The 18,010-nt window shown below is 41.4% G+C and overlaps 1 protein-coding gene across 12 annotated transcripts in view; it reads left to right on the top strand.

Annotated features, from left to right (window-relative positions):
• MCF2L (MCF.2 cell line derived transforming sequence like) overlaps positions 1 to 16,468 on the top strand; it is a 419,732-nt gene extending 403,264 nt beyond the window's left edge. For all 12 annotated transcript variants that reach the window (XM_033948040.1, XM_033948048.1, XM_033948047.1 and 9 more), the window contains 4 exons: positions 4,548 to 4,666; positions 13,410 to 13,522; positions 13,989 to 14,092; positions 14,205 to 16,468. In XM_033948040.1, the coding sequence (XP_033803931.1) occupies positions 4,548 to 4,666; positions 13,410 to 13,522; positions 13,989 to 14,092; positions 14,205 to 14,299 (431 nt within the window). In that variant the 3' untranslated portion in view covers positions 14,300 to 16,468. The remainder of the gene's footprint in view (positions 1 to 4,547; positions 4,667 to 13,409; positions 13,523 to 13,988; positions 14,093 to 14,204) is intronic.
• The last annotated feature ends 1,542 nt before the right edge of the window (positions 16,469 to 18,010 follow it).

Genomic DNA, 18,010 nt, shown 5'->3' with positions numbered 1-18,010 from the left:
AAAACATACATTCATAAGACACCAGGGTAGTTATCCAGGTGTCCTGTGCTGTGTGAGGTGAAGAAAGAGAAGATTCAATGACAGTCACTGATTCTAAAAATGGTTTTTTTTCTGATGTATTCTCCAGCTTAAGCAAGGAGTAGTTATCAAGGTATGGTAAAAGGTGAGCTTTTACTGCACTTTGATACTATATATTGTGGAAGTCACCAACCTGCAGTGTCCAAGTATCTCATCCTGCTTCAAATAATTGTCAAAAATAAATAGCTTGTGCTTTACTGATAGAGGTTAAGTTAAGGTACACTTTGTTTTTACTGATAGAGGTTAAGTTAAGGTACACTTTGTTGTTGATCCAATCGGAACTTATCACTAGTTCTTCCACAGATGCAAATTCAGTGCTAGCATTGACCAGAGCTAAATGGGTTAGCACTTCTAATCTTGTCCCAGCAGTTCAACGCAGAAAAGGTAACCATAATATGGTTTGCAGTGAAACTCGTGTTGTGTGGTGGCTTTAAATGTTTGGGGCTCTATTCTGCATGTGGTTATGCAAACCCCCTGTTTTTTGTCCCCACCTTTCCTTCCTTCAGTCATAGTCCTTTGCCAACACTAAAGATTCAAACTTTTCTGACCAATTAGAAAAACAAATTTCAACAATATAAGCAAAATTCAAAAAGACAATAATCTCATAGGTCTAAATCAGTGGTTCCCAAACCTGTCCTGGGGGACCCCCAGCCAGTCAGGTTTTCAAGATATCCCTAATGAATATGCATGAGAGAGATTTGCATATAATGGAAGTAACAGGTATGCAAATCTCTCTCATGCATATTCATTAGGGATATCTTGAAAACCTGACTGGCTGGGGGTCCCCCAGGACAGGTTTGGGAACCACTGGTCTAAACTGACCAGCAGTGAGCAAAATAGCGATATGGGAACTGAAAATCTAAAATCTAAAAAAGCAAGAACAGTGGCGGTACACCATAGCTGATAACTAATAAGGGCATGTACTATAAAAGCTCTTAATATATTTGTACACAATTTACTCACGCACACTTACTGACTAAATCAAAATAAAATAATTAACTGTAGGCGAAGTTATCCTGTATTTACCCCAATTGCAATCCACACTTGACTTAGCTTAGCATCTAGAAATTCTTTCTATTAATTGAGCTAATAAAATATATGTGTTTTTGTTTTCATAGTTTAGAATAGGTGAACGACAGAAAAAAAAACCCCCCAACAAATTCTGAAAAAGTTAGCTCTGCAGTACTGTCAAAAACATCTCTTTCTATTGACTTACTGCAGAAATTAGGTGGGGGGGAACCAAATTTGGGCCCTCTTTTACTAGGCCGCAGTAGAGGTTCCTACCACGACCTGGAGCACTAAATGGTCCAACACTCATAGGAATTCTATGAGATTTGGAGCAGCGTCAGAACATTTAGCACTCCAGGCCATGGCTTAGTAAAGGGGTTGGGGTGATGACCTAACAAAAATAAAACATTTTTATTGAATATAAAAATCCAAAGTCCAATTGCAGTTGTGTACTAAGACAAAATAATAAGATCTGCAAAAAATAAGATTTATTTCTATAAGTAGCCTGCTCATTTTAGCATTACATGAGACGGACCTTGGAAGTTTTGGTTAAGAGGTTAAATTAAATCTTACCCTTATGATGTCTGATCGTCACAGCATTTTCAAAATTCATTTCCAGTATTGTTTTCTGTAAAGAGGGACACAGGGGGACAGGATGAGTTTGAGCTGGCAGTTTGGGTTTGTAGCTTAATTGGGACCAAGCCTGGGATCTTTTATTATGAGTCTTCATTCACAGCTGTCCAGGGATTTCCCCCCTCTTGTAATATCCACTTCAGCTTCATCCAGTCATTGGCTTGATTTTCTTGGGCCTCACCAGGGGCCGTGCATCACACTTTTTGCACTCATGGGACTTAATCTGACCACTAAGGATCACCATTGCATGATGACTGCGACTCTTCCCTCATTTTGGGACCTCGAGTTTGATAACATCCTGACTATAATTTTCCAAGTTTAAAATGTCATTTCACCATCACATGCTGCATTTATTAAGAAAACTAACCCCTTCTTTTACGAAACTGCAATAGTCGTTTTTAGCGCGGGGAGCCACGCTGAATGGCCCGCGCTGCTCCCGACGCTCATAGGAACTCAGTGAGCTTTGAGAGCAGCACGGGCCATTCAGCACGGCTTCCTGCACTAGAAACTGCTACCGCAGTTTCATAAAAGGAGGCTTAAAACTATCCCCCTCTTCTACAAAGCCACGCTAACGGCTGCCGTGCGGTAAAGGCCCCGAAGCCCATAGAGATTTAAAGGGCTTCGGGGCTGTTGCCGCTCAGCAGCCGCTAGCCCGGCTTTGTAGAAGAGGGGGTATGTATGATTCTTTAGCAGTAATGTAAAAATATAATTTTTTGGGACTGTTGTTTTTAGGGGGGTTGTTGTATTTTAGGTCTGGGAAATTGTCAGCAGGCAGTTATGTCTTGAAACATTTAGGGGGGGAGAGTTTTCAATGTGGGCTACTGCTAAGACAAGTTTTATGTTAACCCTAGTTATTAGTAACTAGGGGGGTCCTTTTACAAATGCGCGGTAGCGGTTTAACGTGCGGAATACCGCGCGTTAAACCGCCTGCCGCGCTAGTACCTAACGCCTCCATTAGGATTTTAGGCTGCTGCGGGGGTTAGCGCGTGACGAAATGTCTGACGCGCTAACCCCGGTAGCGCGCCTTGATAAAAGGAGTCCTAGGTCTCATTGCATAAGATGGGACCTGTGCTCAAATAAAACATCTTAACAGTAGCCTATACTGATAACTACACCCTTCCAGGGTATTGAAAATATGAATCCTAAATAGCATATTTACCATAATACTCATAGTCAGAAATCATCACTAACGTCCTCAGGACCCTATGACCTCTGTTATTAGCACGCTATTAATAGAGTCTGCGTTTTGCGTTGATTGAAAATGCATGGTCCTCTCTCCCCTGTCTATCTTCTCCCTAAATTTCAGTATAGTCCTCTCTTAGTCTATACTCTGACAAATTGTATCTAAACTCAAATAACTTGTACTTAAACTAAACTACTTATTCTTAAACTCTGCTCTTAATTTGCTGTATACTCCCTGTATTTAAATTATGTATGTAAATCTCGTATGTCCAAACACTTAAACCTATTGTACTTCTTATATGTCTAATTACTCTCCATTGTGTATGTTCACTTGTAGACCGTTCTGAGCTACTGGGAGGACGGGATAAAAATCTAAATAAATAAATAAATAAAAGAGAATATAGCTTTTCTATCAGATATGATATTCAATCTGTGCAATTGTTTTACAAGAAGGATATCTAAATGGATTCATCGAACTGAGTTTGAGTTTTCTTGCTTGTTTTTGCTGTTTGTTAGCACTTTGAAGAGCACTTTCTTTCAGGACTTTACTAGAGAAATCATCGGTTTGGTATCTTTTTAGTCTCATTTTCATATCATACTGTATCGTCTTTCAAAAAAAAAAAAAAAGCTCCAGCTGAGGAAACCAAGTACTTAATGTGAACTTGTATCATAATCCTAACCCAAAAACTTAGAGCTCCTTTTACTAAGCTGCGATAGCGTTTTTTTGTGCGCGCAGAATTGCCCCGCGCGCTAAACCCACGTTATGCGGCTAGAATTAACGTCAGCTCAATGCGCCAGCTCAATGCGATAAGCGCACATTAAAACCGCTATCACAGATTAGTAAAAGGAGCCCTCAATATCCATTGGCAATATGAATTTATGTTGAAATATGATTAATTAATTGTATTTTGGCGTCTCAGTTTGATGTATTGAACATTCCTGTCGGTAGTTTCAATGGCTGCCTTTTTGTGTTATGTATTGTGATGCTGATAAAAGTCTGCACCACCATATTCTCTTTTATTATGAGGAAAAAAAATATGAATGCTGTTAGATGCTCCCTACAGAATCCTTAGTGTAGAGCTACTTTAAAATATAAATACAATAAGTTCTGGAATATGGGTATTATGATACAAAAATGTGACTCTGTTATAGCACTGACCCTTCTTGAATCATGATCTCTTTGAGGTTCAAAGTAAAACTTTCTGATGGATCTGTTTGACTTTTTAAACTGTAATTTTTCCAGTTCAAAAAATATAATTCATCTCTGATGAAAATTCTGTCTTACCTAAGATCTGCTAAGATAAATCTGACACTTGATTGAATTTGCACAGCAATATAATTGAATTATGGATATGAAAAAATGCAATACAAATTTTGCATATTAAATACTGATAGTAGATTAATTGAATATAGAAGAATAAGTGCCAGCCATGAGGGTATAACAAACTCTCAGAGAGGGTTAACTTGTGTTGTCCATCACCCCCAATTATTTTGGTCCTTACAGTTAGTAGTGTAATAAAGAATTTAACCCAACATCGTGAAAAAGGTGCATGTGTGCGACACATTTTTTCAGTCATTTTTGCATACTGCTTTAAATTTTTCAAAATTGAACCAAGTTTATAATTTTAAAACTGCTTCTTTGTTAGGCTGGTCTCAGACATCCCAATCACTTGACGCCTCGGAAGAAAATAATGATGGCTGGTCTAGTGCTGATGATCCTCTTAATTCATCAGATGCTGAAGAAGAAGGTGGTGATAAAAAGCTAGTAGGTGTAAACATTTTCTACTCATTCTGTGAATTTTAAATCAGAAATAGGACATACAGTATTTTTCGCTCTATAAGACGCACCCACCTGTAGAAGAGGAAAAATAAAGAAAAAAATCTGAACCAAATGGTGTACCCTGTCCCCCCTTAGTGGTAGGCCGAGACAAGGCATGTCTAGTGTGGGCATGTCTAATGGTAGGCACGTGTAGTGGTAGCCAGCCCACCAACCCAAGCCAACCCCCTCCCCCCTCCATTCCGGCAGTCCAGCGCGCTTTCCGCACTCCTGCCTTGATTCCCTTGCTCTCTTCTGGCAGTGGCAGAGTGGTGCACGAGTCAGATGCGCTTTATTGAATGCCTGCCTTGTCCCGCACTGCACTCCGAATGGCTGCCATCTGTTCTTGCAGGATTTGCGAGAACTGACGGCAGCCATTCGAAGTGCAGTGCGGGACCAGGCAGGCAAGCAAAAATGCAGTGCAATACAGTAATCTAGTTGAGACAATAGAAGTAATTGAAATATTTTATTATTTTATTTATGCTGTGCAGATACATCCCTAATCCCCTAAAACGTACCCCACATTGAGTACCTTATTGAACATACTTTCCATATATTACCTTAACTTTTGCCCCAGCTGCTATAAAACTTGTCAGAATAGTGCCTATATTGTGTTTTCATTTATTTATTTATTAATGTTCCCTATGTGTGCCAGCCCCTGGAGCCGGCCAGCAACCACGCGGCGATGTCAGGATGAAACAAAAAAAAAAATGCAGCCTTTCATCGACCCAGTCACCACGAAATAAGGAAAGGCTGCTGCCATGTGGCGGCCCCATGTGCAGCAGCTTCAGCCTTACCCCATTCCCAGAGCTGCAGGCCTATATCCAACTCATCCCCCCTCCCGGCCCCCACGCTTTTCTGTACTTACTGATCCGGATTGCTGCCACAACTCTACCGATGAAAAAACAAAAATGCTGGACATGCATGGCTGGGCACCTCGAGAATGGAAGCACAACACTGGGCATAATGATGCGGTGCACCTGACTCACGCTCCTGATACACTCATGCCACTGGAGCTTCCAAGCCTCACTGTTGTTCCCCGTGCTGACTCGGCTGTCAATGCATGTGCCTGCAAGGGCGGAGGCACGTTGCTGCCGGGCATCCCGTCTCTGCAACTTGCCCCTGCTTGCCGAAGGAAGAAAGCTGGATACAGGTGGCTAGGAACTTCTGAGGATGAAGGCACTTCACTCACCACCGGCAGAGTGGTGCACGACACAGGCACGCACTTTTTGCGTGCCTGCTTGGTCCCACGCTGCACTCTGAATGGCTACCATCAGTTCTCATGGGACTCACGAGAACTGACGGCAGACATTCAGAGTGCAGTGCAGGACCAGGCAGGCATGCAAAAAGCACACGCCTGCCTCGTGCACTACTCTGTCACTGCTGGAAAAGAGCAGGGGAGCTGAGGCTGGAGCGTGGAAAGCGCACTGGGAGCCGGGATGGAAAAAAAAGGTACTTTTTTTTTTTTTAATATTCTCTCTTTAAGACACACCTTTATTTCTACCCCCTTTTTGGGGGTGGAAAAAGTGCATCTTATGGAGCGAAAAATATAGTATATACATTACTTCTGATAAAAGCAGGGTCAGTTACTTGGTGTGTGCTGTTAAAAGTCACAAGGGCTTCAGTCATTACTTTTTGTAACATCGCTTGACTAGTACCGCAAGTATATGCATAGGTTACATCAGTTTTCAATGGAAAAGTTTGCAAATAGTTCCCCTATGAAAGTTACCACATGGAAACTACACACTTGCTTGCATAAAATTTTCAAGCACTGTGCGGCCATACAGCTGAATAAAAGCTAAGTTCATTTATGAATGTTAAAGACTGGAAAGTTAAAATGAAATAAATGAATAAGCCTAAATAATAACATGAAAAGTATTATGGAAGAGAAAACGGATATATTACATTAGATAAAAAGATAAAAGATAAAGAAGTTTAAATCAGGTTTTAATAGTATATAATAAAGAGTTGCAAAAAGCTTTGATATACACAGGGTGAATTCAGTGAGGAGTGCTACTGCGCTGATAAAAAGCCATCAGAGTAGCATTCTGAGATATCCCCAGTGTTTAAATATCATTGATTAGTTCTTTGCATTCTTAGTTATATATGGCAAGAGAGATTTCTTTGAATCCTTGATCCTACTCATCTTCATGCTTTTCTCCATTCCCATAGCTTTGGGGGTTGATACTGTAGGCAGATTTATGGGTATAACTAATTAGTGCAATATAAACAAGTCATATACACATCTCGTATCTAGGATATCCCATAACTGCAATCACGGATTCGGATTTATGCCAATTTATACGAATACAGAGAAACCAAAGCTATATGAAATATTTTATTATAGACATAAAAATATATATTCACAAGCCAGCAGTAAATAATAACTAATTATTGTTCACAATATATCTGCATACATATATTTCAGCACACAATTATTACACAGTAATCACTAAATAAATTAGTAAATAAGAAGAATTCTTACATACAAAGTAATTCCTTACAACACTAAGGCTCCTTTTACAAAGGTGCGCTAGCTTTTTTTAGCGCACACACCGGATTAGCGAGCGCTAGCCGAAAAACTATTGCCTGCTCAAGAGGAGGAGGTAGCGGCTAGCGTGCTTGCTATTCCATGCATTAAGGCCCTAATGTGCTTTCGTAAAAGGAACCCTAAGTCCTGATAATAGCAGCAATCTATTATAGCTTATCACCAAGGGGACCTAACATTCTTATCCATAACCAATACAATTCTGTCTAGCCCAGATAAAAGAAGAGATAATTCCTTTTTCTTACCCTTTAAATTATGCCTCAGCAGATCCGGGAGATAGAATCCTTCTTATTCCTCAGCTTAGCAGATGATAGAACTTCCTCTGGTCAGACAAGTCCATTTGTCAGGGAGCAGCTGTAATATATATTAACTAGGGTTACTTTTGTGATGGAAACCAGGTTTGTTTAAAATACAGTTCTGCGTCTTCACTCTCGTCTGAGAGCAGGTCACAAGAGGTAACTTTTTATCAGTTCTTTTTAGTGTAACAGTGTGGTGTACAGAGAAACCTAAGTTCTGATCTGAGCTCCCTTACATCAAAACATAATCTAAATCCTCGCAAACACCTTTCTCCTTAGGTTGTGTCAGATGACTCTCCAGGACCAATCAAAGCATAACAGTGCCATAGATGATAGATCATAACATAGTTCATAACTTCTCCAGGTTTCACACAGAAGCTGGACAAGTTAGGGTGGGCCACTTGTCCTTGACTGAAACATATAGTTCTTGTAAACACATCCAGAATGCATCAGGCAGAGATGGTTCATGCAGGAAAGATGGTTCAGGCTTGCTTGACATGAGTGAGGCCTAACCTTAAGTGTGAGGCAGGAATCACCCCTACAATACTAATCCGAATTCTAGTGCAACTCATAAATGTGTCATTCTAAACAAGTGGGTTATTTCCCTGTAGCTGCAAGCCTTGCAGAACGAATCCACTCTGGAGTTTTTCTGAATCCCTCTTACTTCACAGAGGAGTCTGTTGCTCCCTACAGTTTTTTTCTTCTGAAAGCGAGCCTGAAAGTGTTTGTTCTGCTCTGCTTATTTCCTTATTTTAGTTGTTTTCTTCATGTGTTTTTTCCTCAGTTTTCGGTGCTAAGAGCTCCCCCTTTCAAGGGTTCACCTCTGCCTGTGTGGAGAAGCAGCAGACCGAGGTCTGCAACTGACAGGCCAATCCCTTGTGGTATCTGTTAGCCAGCCTGCAGAAGCCTTTTTGGAGCTTGGGGCTCTCCCCTGGTAGCTTGCTCACCTACGTCTTGAAGGTGTTTGAGTATAGACTGCTAGGCATCTGTAGAAGGCTCAGCGGTGTCGGCTATGTTTCACCTCCTCCCTTGGTTTTGATGCATCCGCACTCTGTGGCGGTGGAGGTTCAGTTGGGCACTGGTCTGACTGGGAGCCTGAAATTCAGCACTGGATGGATGTTCTCTTTGAAGCAGTGGTTTCTTCTTCCTGATCCAGCTACATACCTTTGGAGCTGAGGCAGGCTGCAGCACATTGCCAGCACAGGCTATTACAGCCTATGAGGAAAATCGGGGTTGCGGGAGGGTCTGTAAATGTGAATTTTCAAGGTTTCTGCCTATTCCCATATGTTCATTCACCTCTAAAATCCTAATTTTTCACCTCATTTTTACTCAGGACTGACAGGGATGGAGTCCTCAGGCTCCTCTGCAGAAGTCACTACCTTGGATGCTGAAGGCCCAGGCCAATATGTACTGGCATGCCTCTCCACATAGCTTCCTGGGTAGTTGTAATGATGGATGCCAGTCTCTTTAGCTGAGAAGCTCACAGCAGTTGTCAGCTGATTCAGGGACGTTGGTCAGCCACCCAGAGAAAGTGGTCAATCAACAGGATGGAACTCCAAGCCATTTGGCTAGCCTTACAAACACTGTAAAAGACTCTGGCAGGCCAGACGGTTTGAGTCTTCTTGGATAGTGCTATGGCGGTGGCCTATGTCAGTCGCTAAGGAGGCACCAGGAGTGCTCAACTGTGTCTGGAAGCCTGCTTGCTGTTCAGATGGGCAGAACTTCATCTTCAGGCGCTCTCAGCAGTGCACGTAGTGGGAATGGATAATGTCCAAGCCGATTTTCTCAGCAAACAGACCCTGGATGCCGGGCGAGTGGATGCTGTCTGCCTTCCAAGCTATTGTTCATTGCTGGGGTCAGCCAGTGTTCGACCTTATGGCAACAGAGAACAAGAGAGTAGACAGGTTGTTTGGTCAACAGTCTAAGCCCGAAAGAGTGGATCTGAATGCTCTGTTCCGGCCTTGGCCACAGAGCGTGCTGTTATACATGTTTTCTCCATGGCCCATGATAGAACGAATCCTTCAAAGGACCTCAAGCCATCGGGAAAGGTCATTCTGGTGGCTCCAGACTGGCTGTGCAGACCGTGGTATGTGGATCTGGTGCATCTGTATGGGTTGTTCCTTCTTCTCACACCTGGGGGTAGGCCTCTATGATGTCACAAAGCCTGAACCATCTTTTGCAAGAAGAGAAAAGAAGAAATCGTCTTTGTTGCCTGCTGCCTGCCAGGTGCATTCTGGACTTGTTTACTAGAACTCTGTTTCTTCAGTCAAGGACATTTGCCCGGCTCAGCTCCTGAGAAGGTTGTAGGAAGAATTAGCTTCCATGATTGGTATGTCTCTCTCTTATCTACTGAGGCACCTCTCTGGAAGGCTGGTACACGAAGATACAGAATGGCTACTAATTGGTGAAAGACTACTAATTGGGATTGTTTCTGGATTGGTTGGAGTGAGGTCATCTTATGAGAACTAAGGAGAAGGTGGCTAATTAATTTAGTCTGTGCTGAGGTGTAAGGAAGCTTGCATCTTAACATAGTTTCTCTGCACACCTTGTATAATAATCAAGACCTGATAAGTACCTCTTGTGACTTAGCTCTCTGTCTGAGAGTGAAAAGGAAACAAAGAACTGTTCTTGACACAGATCTGGATTCCCGCATATAAGGAAACTGTTGCAGACCTAATTTACAGCTTTTTACAGTGGTTAACGGACTGTTCCTAATTAGAAGAATATTCACATCTGCTCCGCTGAGGAAAGGATGAATTCCCTCTCCCTGTTTTGAGGAGGTATAGCCTTCAAGTTGTGAGAATAAGGAATTATCTATCTTTTCAGCTGGGTTAGAGAGAATTCTATTGTTTGGGATGTTAGTTGGGTCCCGTGGTGATGAGCTATATTTTTAGATTGCTGCTATTCAGGAATTTATTATTATAAGGAATTACCTAGTGTGTAAGAATTTAGTATTTGCTCATTTACTTAGGGATTATTGTGTAATAATTATGTAATGAGATATATGTATGTACAGAGACATTGTGAACAATAATTAGTTATTATTTACTGCTGGCTTGTGAATTATATTTTTCTATTTCTATAATAAAATATTTCATATAGCCCTGGTCTCTATTCTTAGTATAAACTGGCAAGATAACGAACCTGGATAAGGAGTTTATGGTTTCCCCTAGAACACTAGAGATATGCACGTAACTTGTTTATGTAGCACTACTTTATTATACCCATAAATCTACCTACACATTTTCAGATGGATCTTGGTCTCAGGCTGCAGGTGAAACTGGACCTTCTTTCCCAGGGTCAAGTGATCATAGAAGATCCGGATCACTTTGCTCTTACAGCATGATTATTGAATGTAAAGCATTACTGCACAAGGGGTACTCAGAAGTTGTCATTGCCATCCTCCTTAAATCTAAGAAGACAACAACAGTCTCGACCTTTGCAAAAGCTTGGGATACTTTCCAACATTGGTGCACCCAGGAACATATGGAACTGCTTTTGGCTCTGGTCTCTGAGATGTTGGCTTTCCTTTAAGCCGGCCTTGACAAGGGACTTACAGTGGCATCCCTTAGAGTTCAAGTAGCAAAGCTGTCTTGTTTCAGGGCTTGAGACCACAGATCTAGGCTGGCGTCTCATCCGGACATAGCAAGATTTCTGAAGTGTACACTGTGTATTAGGCCTCATGGTTTTGCAGGGCCTCAGCCAGGCTCCATTCAAACTACTGAAGGAAGTGTGTCTGATGGGTCTGATGCTCAGGACAGTTTTGCTGGTGGCAGTGACCTCAGCAAGATGGGTCTCAGAACTACAGGTTCTTTCATACAGGGAGCCTTTCCTTAAATTCACTGAAGTTGGAGTCTCTTTGCACACAGTTCCTTCTTTCCTGCCGATGGTGGTTTCAGCATTCCATGTCAATCAGGAAGTCAGATTGTCAGCATTCTGGTCCACAGGTTCTAAGAAAAAGGATCAGATTCTGAAGAAGCTGTATGTTAAAAGGGTGCTTCTGCAATATTTCAAGGTCACCAATGACTTCAGGCTCTCTGACCATTGTTTTGTGCTGACAAACCCAGTTAAGACACAGTGCATTAGCTTCCAAGGCCATGATTTCCAGGTGGATCCACAGGGCAATCTCATCAGCATACACTGTTTGTGGGAAACAATCTCCTGTTCTGGTAAAGGTGCATTCAACTAGAAGTGTGGCTTCCTTGTAGGCTAAAGCCAGGGCAGTCTCCCCTGAGGAAATTTGTAGGGCAGTGACTTGTTCCACGCTGAATACATTTGCCAAGTTTTACAGAGTAGATGTGGCAGCAAGGGAGGACTCTGCCTTTGGGTCCTCAGTGTTTTGAGCCAATACAGTCATCCTGCCCTAAATTTTGGGGACTGCTTTTGTACATCCTCTTTTGTCCAGAATGACACACCTATTGCACTAGAAAAAGAGATTGGATTCTTATGTTGCTAATATCTGTTTTAGTAGATAGGTGTGTCATTCTGGACCCCTGCCCAGTTATTTATTTCCTGTGCCTGCCTACTGTCTCACTCGGAATGTTCTTATCCAAGCCTGCATGTTGGATGCCAGTCGGACTTAGGGACAAGAAGAGTAGTCTATTATTGGTGTACCTTGGGTTACATTAGTACAGAAGCTCCATTAATGCTTCTGTTAGTGTGTTTGTTTATCTGTTTTGATTGATGGTTCATATGTTTATCTTTTGGAGCAGAACAGACTTGTTCCCTACATCCCTACTTCACATATGTTTTACAAAAGGGTGCTTGCCTGCTTTGGAACTAATTGTAGAGGGCAGCAGACACCTCTGTGAAGTAGGAGGGATTCGGAAAAAATCCAGAGTGGATTCCTTCTGCAAGGCTCACAGCTACAGGGAAATAACCCGCTTGTCCAGAATGATAAACCCATCTACTAAAAAAGATATTCGCAAGGTAAGAACCTAATCTCGTTTTATTTGAGAAGATGAGGTGACTCTTCTCTATTCATGATATTTAATTTCATTGTTAAATCCCCTATAGCTTTACCTTATCCCTCCTGGGTATCTGTATGCCTGGGATTAAAGTTTAATTTCTGATGCTGGAGTGATATTTGAACTCCTTTTACTTTACATTTTAGTTTGCTATTGAGAAAGACATGGGGAAAGCCACTGCTTGCCCTGGGATCACTAGCATAGAGTGTTGCTACTTTTGGGGGTTTTGCCAGCTACTTGTGACCTGGATTGGCCACTTTTGGAAGCAGGATACTGGACTAGATGGACCATTGGTCTGATCCAGTATGGATATTTTCATGTTATGTACATTTGTGTGCTAGTTTCCATTCAAGGCTATATACTTGATGATGTTTGTAAAATGCTATAAGTAAAAATAAAAAAGAACAGAGTAAGACCACCTAAAACATGGGAGACACAGAGAAACAAAAACTAATAAAATCTTATGCAAATCATAATTAAATTGACACATTTATAAAATTGAGTCATCATCAAATACAAAATGAAAAAGAAAAGAAAAACAGGGGGAGAGAGCAATGAAGAAGAGTAGAAGCAGAGAGTAGTGTCCAGATTATAGAAGATCAAATTGCCCTTGAATAAATTAAGTGTACCACACTGAAACATATCAATCAGTGTGCCGAACTGTAGTGAGTTTTATATCAGCTGAATTAAGGATGGAATAAAGGCCTTGTTTTATTCACCCAGTGAGTTCATCTGCAGCCACAGTGCCTCTCTTTTGTGTGTTTGAAAATAATAATATTTCATATGGAGGATCAGAAATGTGAAAGGCAGCATGAATTAAAATTGCTTTAATCAGCTACCATAGCTGATTAAATCTCACTGAGGCCACCTTTTCCTTTCAGGCTCCTGGTAAATATACTGTTATTGCTGACCTTGAGAAATGTGAGTCGGAGGATCTGGCTGTGAAAAGTGGAGACATGGTGCAGTTGATTCATGAAGGAGAGGAAGGAATTTGGTATGTAAAGTTTGTGAGAACTTTTCTTCATTGTAAACAAAAATTCATTTATAAAAACTTATCCTGGTTTAACTCTTCTTTCTTAAAATCTGACCATCGAATTTTGGGGCATAGTAATGTATTTAGCTTGGTGTGGGGCCCCTTGGCATCTTTTATAGCTTCTATATAGTTGTCATTTCTCTTTTATTTTTGTCTGATTTCCTTACACATCCAAGGTGGGAAGGAGGGGGGTGGGAATGTGATATTTTAAATAAGAATGGATTATTGGAAGAATAATTGCATTTATATTATTGGTTAAGTAAAGGGGTGGGGGAAAATATTACTTTCAATTATTTGTAAGTTCAAGGTGCTTTTCTTGATTTGTTATATGTTCGGATTCAAATGTATTGCACTGTTGCTACTTGAAAATCAATAAAGATTTATTAAAAAAAAAAAAATGACCATTGAATGCTTGTTTCTTTTATAGGTATGTAAGGAATCTGAGCACTGGTAAGGAAGCCTGGGTTCCATCCAGCAACCTACTGTCTATTCTGGGCAACTCAAAATCAGTGCATTCCTTAAGTAGCTCTGGTAAGACCATCTGTGGTGTGAGTGATATGCTAGTTGATTTCTTATAGGAATGGGAAAGACATGTTATGAGGTCCATTTAATTGTGTTTTTATATATTTTGGTTTTCATGCAGAATCAGGTACCTGTTCTGGTACTTTGAGCACCTCGTCAAGTTGCAGTGAAAGTTGCAACGCCAGCACTACTAGCTTTTCGGATATTAAGGGCTGACTTGAAACCTGAGCGTTCTTGCTGTGAACTTTGAATACCTTCTGTAGACATTTGAATGTTGGACTGCAGCTGACATCCAGCATGTGTTTTCCTTGTTTGTACAAAAAGACCCATAAATGTATGCACTTGTCCAAACCAACACCTTACAAGAGTTACAATGAAAGAGAAGCGTGAGGTTATGATCGTCCATCAAGCCCGGCGTGTGCTATACCTGACAATGGCCAACCTGGGTCATGTGGAGCACTCATCAGATCTCAAATAGGAAAGCCTATTCCATGCTGCTCACTCTTATGATATGTAAGATGAAGGCACATAAAGCTGTCTTGCTACATAAATGGCTAATGGACCTGCCTTCTAGCAAGGGCATAATCAGACACACAATTTTGGATGGGTCTGAGTCCAAAGTTGGAGGGCACAGGCATTCTGTCCCCACCTGGCAACTTTTCCTCTCCTCCTCTCTAGACGAGCGTATAACCTTACTCCTCAGTACCTTTTAAGTCCTTTAGTTCTTTGCTGACCACAAACTTTTCCTTCTGACACAACTTCCTGATCCTACAAACAGGAAGCTGCATCCTGCAAACAGCTTCCCTGATCCTGCAAACAGGAAGCTGCAAAAGGAAAGTTGGGGGTGGCACAAGCAGTAGGTATGAATTCCTGTTCTCTGCTAGTAAAGAACTGAAGGATTTAAACGGTTGTGCCACTGTTTGGTGGACTTGAGTTCAAAGTGGATGGGCATGTGCCCACCCAGGCCTACCTATGACTAAGCCACTGCCTTCTAGAGATTGTACCCCAACATTTTCTTCCATAGTTAATTATGCATTGGCTGGAAAAAAAAATACTTTCTAGAATTTGTTTTAAATCTTTCATTAGTTTCATGGAGTACACCCTAGTCCTTGTACTAATACAAAGAGCGAACAGTCAGTCCCTACCAGATTGTTCAATAGCATGCCATGATTTTGTAAGCCTCTATCATGTCTTCTCTCAATCCTTTGTTCTCCACACTGAAGAGCCCTAACCTGCCATGTCTTTCTTCATTCTCATCCGCATTGTTGTCACCCTTCCCATTTGTTGCACATGAAATATCATATCATGAAGAGAAAGTAGTGGAATCTGGAAACAGATTACCATTTGAAGAACCTTCTCTGTTTGAAGGCTGGATCTTGGCACATTCAGAGTCCGCAATCTTGCCTTGTTCAGTGAGCATATCGACAAAAATTGGATAATAGAACTAGTAACTGAGATGGGATTTGTTGACGAACTAGGTCATAAGAGAGTGTGTGAAATGCATTCTGGTTTTAGTACTTCAAAATAATCTTACACTAAAAAAAAAGTTTACAATTTCATTCTCTAAAAAAAGTATTTTTCAGTAGCCTAGAGCAGACATAGGCAACTCCAGTCCTCGAGGGCCAGAATCCAATCTAGTTTTCTGGACTTCCTGCATATTCATTGGGGAAATCCTGAAAACCCGATTGGATTCCGGCCCTCGAGGATCAGAGTTGCCCATGTCTGGCCTAGAGTCTACTCTTTGAAATACAAGGGAAGTGAGATTTTGGGCCATCTATTTTGCTTTATCTCTTGCATTTGCTAGTACATGGTTTTCTGCTGTATAGTGCATCTTTTTAAAGTAATGGTGCTTTAGAATTTGAATATTCATTGGCAAAAGCAAACATGAAAAAAAGTAAAATACTATTTTATCTTATATACTTTTTTAACAAGTGTTATGACAGCCATTTTTGTGGTACTTCAGCCTCCAGTTGTAATTCTTTGCAAGGACTCACTGTGTTTGTGGAACTATTAGGAAACTTGCTATAACATCTTTGATACAGACTTTTTTTTCCTTGATATTATAAATATATTCATTTCAAATATAATGCACTTTTTAATAGCTGTTCTGGAAAACAGTGTGCTGAAGACCCACCCAACAGACATCATGTGTATGAGGGGCTGCTGAAAAGTTCTCAGCCCAACCAAGAGGAGAGTAATGTGGAGCCATGAAACTTACGAGTTATTCCACACTTTTCTGGACACTTTTCATTTCGTTTCATATCATTGAAATGAAAAGTTTCAAGAAAAGTGTAGACTGACTTATAGGTTGCATAGCTCCGCATCATTCTTTTCCGGTTCATAGACATAATCGCGGAAGACAAAGGCGCGCGCCGACATCTGAGCGCAAGACGGAGGCACGCGCCGAAGAAAATTACTGTTTTTAGGGGCTCCGACGGGGGGTTTTGTTGGGGAGCCCCCCACTTTACTTAATACAGATCGTGGCAGCGTTGTGGGGGGTTTGGGGGGTTGTAACCCCCCACATTTTACTGGAAACTTAACTTTTTCCCTAAAAACAGGGAAAAAGTGAAGTTTTCAGTAAAATGTGGGGGGTTACAACCCCCCAAACCCCCCACAACACCCCCACAATGCGGCGCAATCTGTATTAAGTAAAGTGGGGGGGGGGGTTCCTCCCCCCACGGCCCCCCGTCGGAGCCCCTAAAAACAGTAATTTTCTTTGGCGCACGCCTCCGCGCTGCGCTCAATTGTCTGCGCGCGCCTTTGTCCCGGCGCGCTTTTGACCTGACACCTTTTCCTGTTTGGGCTGAAACCTTTTCAGCGACCCCTCGTACTTGAGTTTAGGGCTCCTTTTACGAAGCCATGTTAGCGGTTTAAAGCCATGTTAGCGTAATAGCGCGCCCTAAACTGCCCCACGCACTAGCCACTACCGCCTCCTCTTGAGCAGGTGGTAGTTTTTCAGCTAGCACGGGGGTTAGCACGTGATAAAAAGTCATGTGCGATAAAGCCACTAACGCGGCTTCGTCAAAGGAGCCCTTTAGTGTTTAGAGTAGCTAAAATAATCAGAGTGAATTAAATACCTTGTTTTCCTAATTAGTCTTTGACTAATTTTCTAAGAAGCAAAATACATTATGGAAGAATATTTTATTTTTTTAAGGAGATTAAATTTAAAAAAAAAAAAAAAAATCTCTTGCCAGATATGTGTGTAAGCGATGTTTATGGTGACTTGATTTCTGATGTTTCAGTATCCTGGTTTGTATTAATGGCACATTTTTGCTGGACGGAGCTGCTGTTTCATTTTTAAAAACTGGGGGCCCCTTTTACAAAGCAATAGCAATACCCATTCAATTCCTATGGGCTGCGTCACATGTGCTGCACCGGGACGCACCGCCGCATAAGGTGCCCTGTACGGTGTAACACAAGCCTTTTTCTCACTGAGCATGGTATTTTCTCCCAATATATCTCACTCAAGCCCCTTAAACTGGCATGAGATGTCACCAGCAGCGCACTCTTGAGCCACTTAAATTTTTCACTTTTGCATATGTGCTGTATTTAACGAAAGCTTGAAGAAAGAAATGTTGCAAGAAAACAAAGTTCCGCGCCCCTTAAAGCACTGCGGAACTGGAAAAGGAATGCATTTGAAGGGACGACAACAGTTTAGTTTGTGTTCCAAACAAATATCTGTTCCCTGCCTAATCTCAAAGCATCTGGCTATAATCTGTGATTATTATTTTTGTATAGATGCATAAATGGATGTAAAAAATGGATGTATAGTCTTCACATTGCTGCAAAATGTGTGTTTATTTACAATGTATACACTTATTTCAAGTCCTATTGCCATACGAGCACTTGTCAGAATTGCGACACAATTGCCTATACAAGCAGAAGAAAATGCTGAACTTCTTCATGTAATAGCAAGTAGGAATGTGA

This window comes from Geotrypetes seraphini, chromosome 6 (genome assembly GCF_902459505.1).
Source record: "Geotrypetes seraphini chromosome 6, aGeoSer1.1, whole genome shotgun sequence".
NCBI lineage: Eukaryota > Metazoa > Chordata > Amphibia > Gymnophiona > Dermophiidae > Geotrypetes > Geotrypetes seraphini.
The sequence above is the reverse complement of the archived record's forward strand: the minus strand, read 5'-3'. Positions and strand labels throughout refer to the sequence as shown.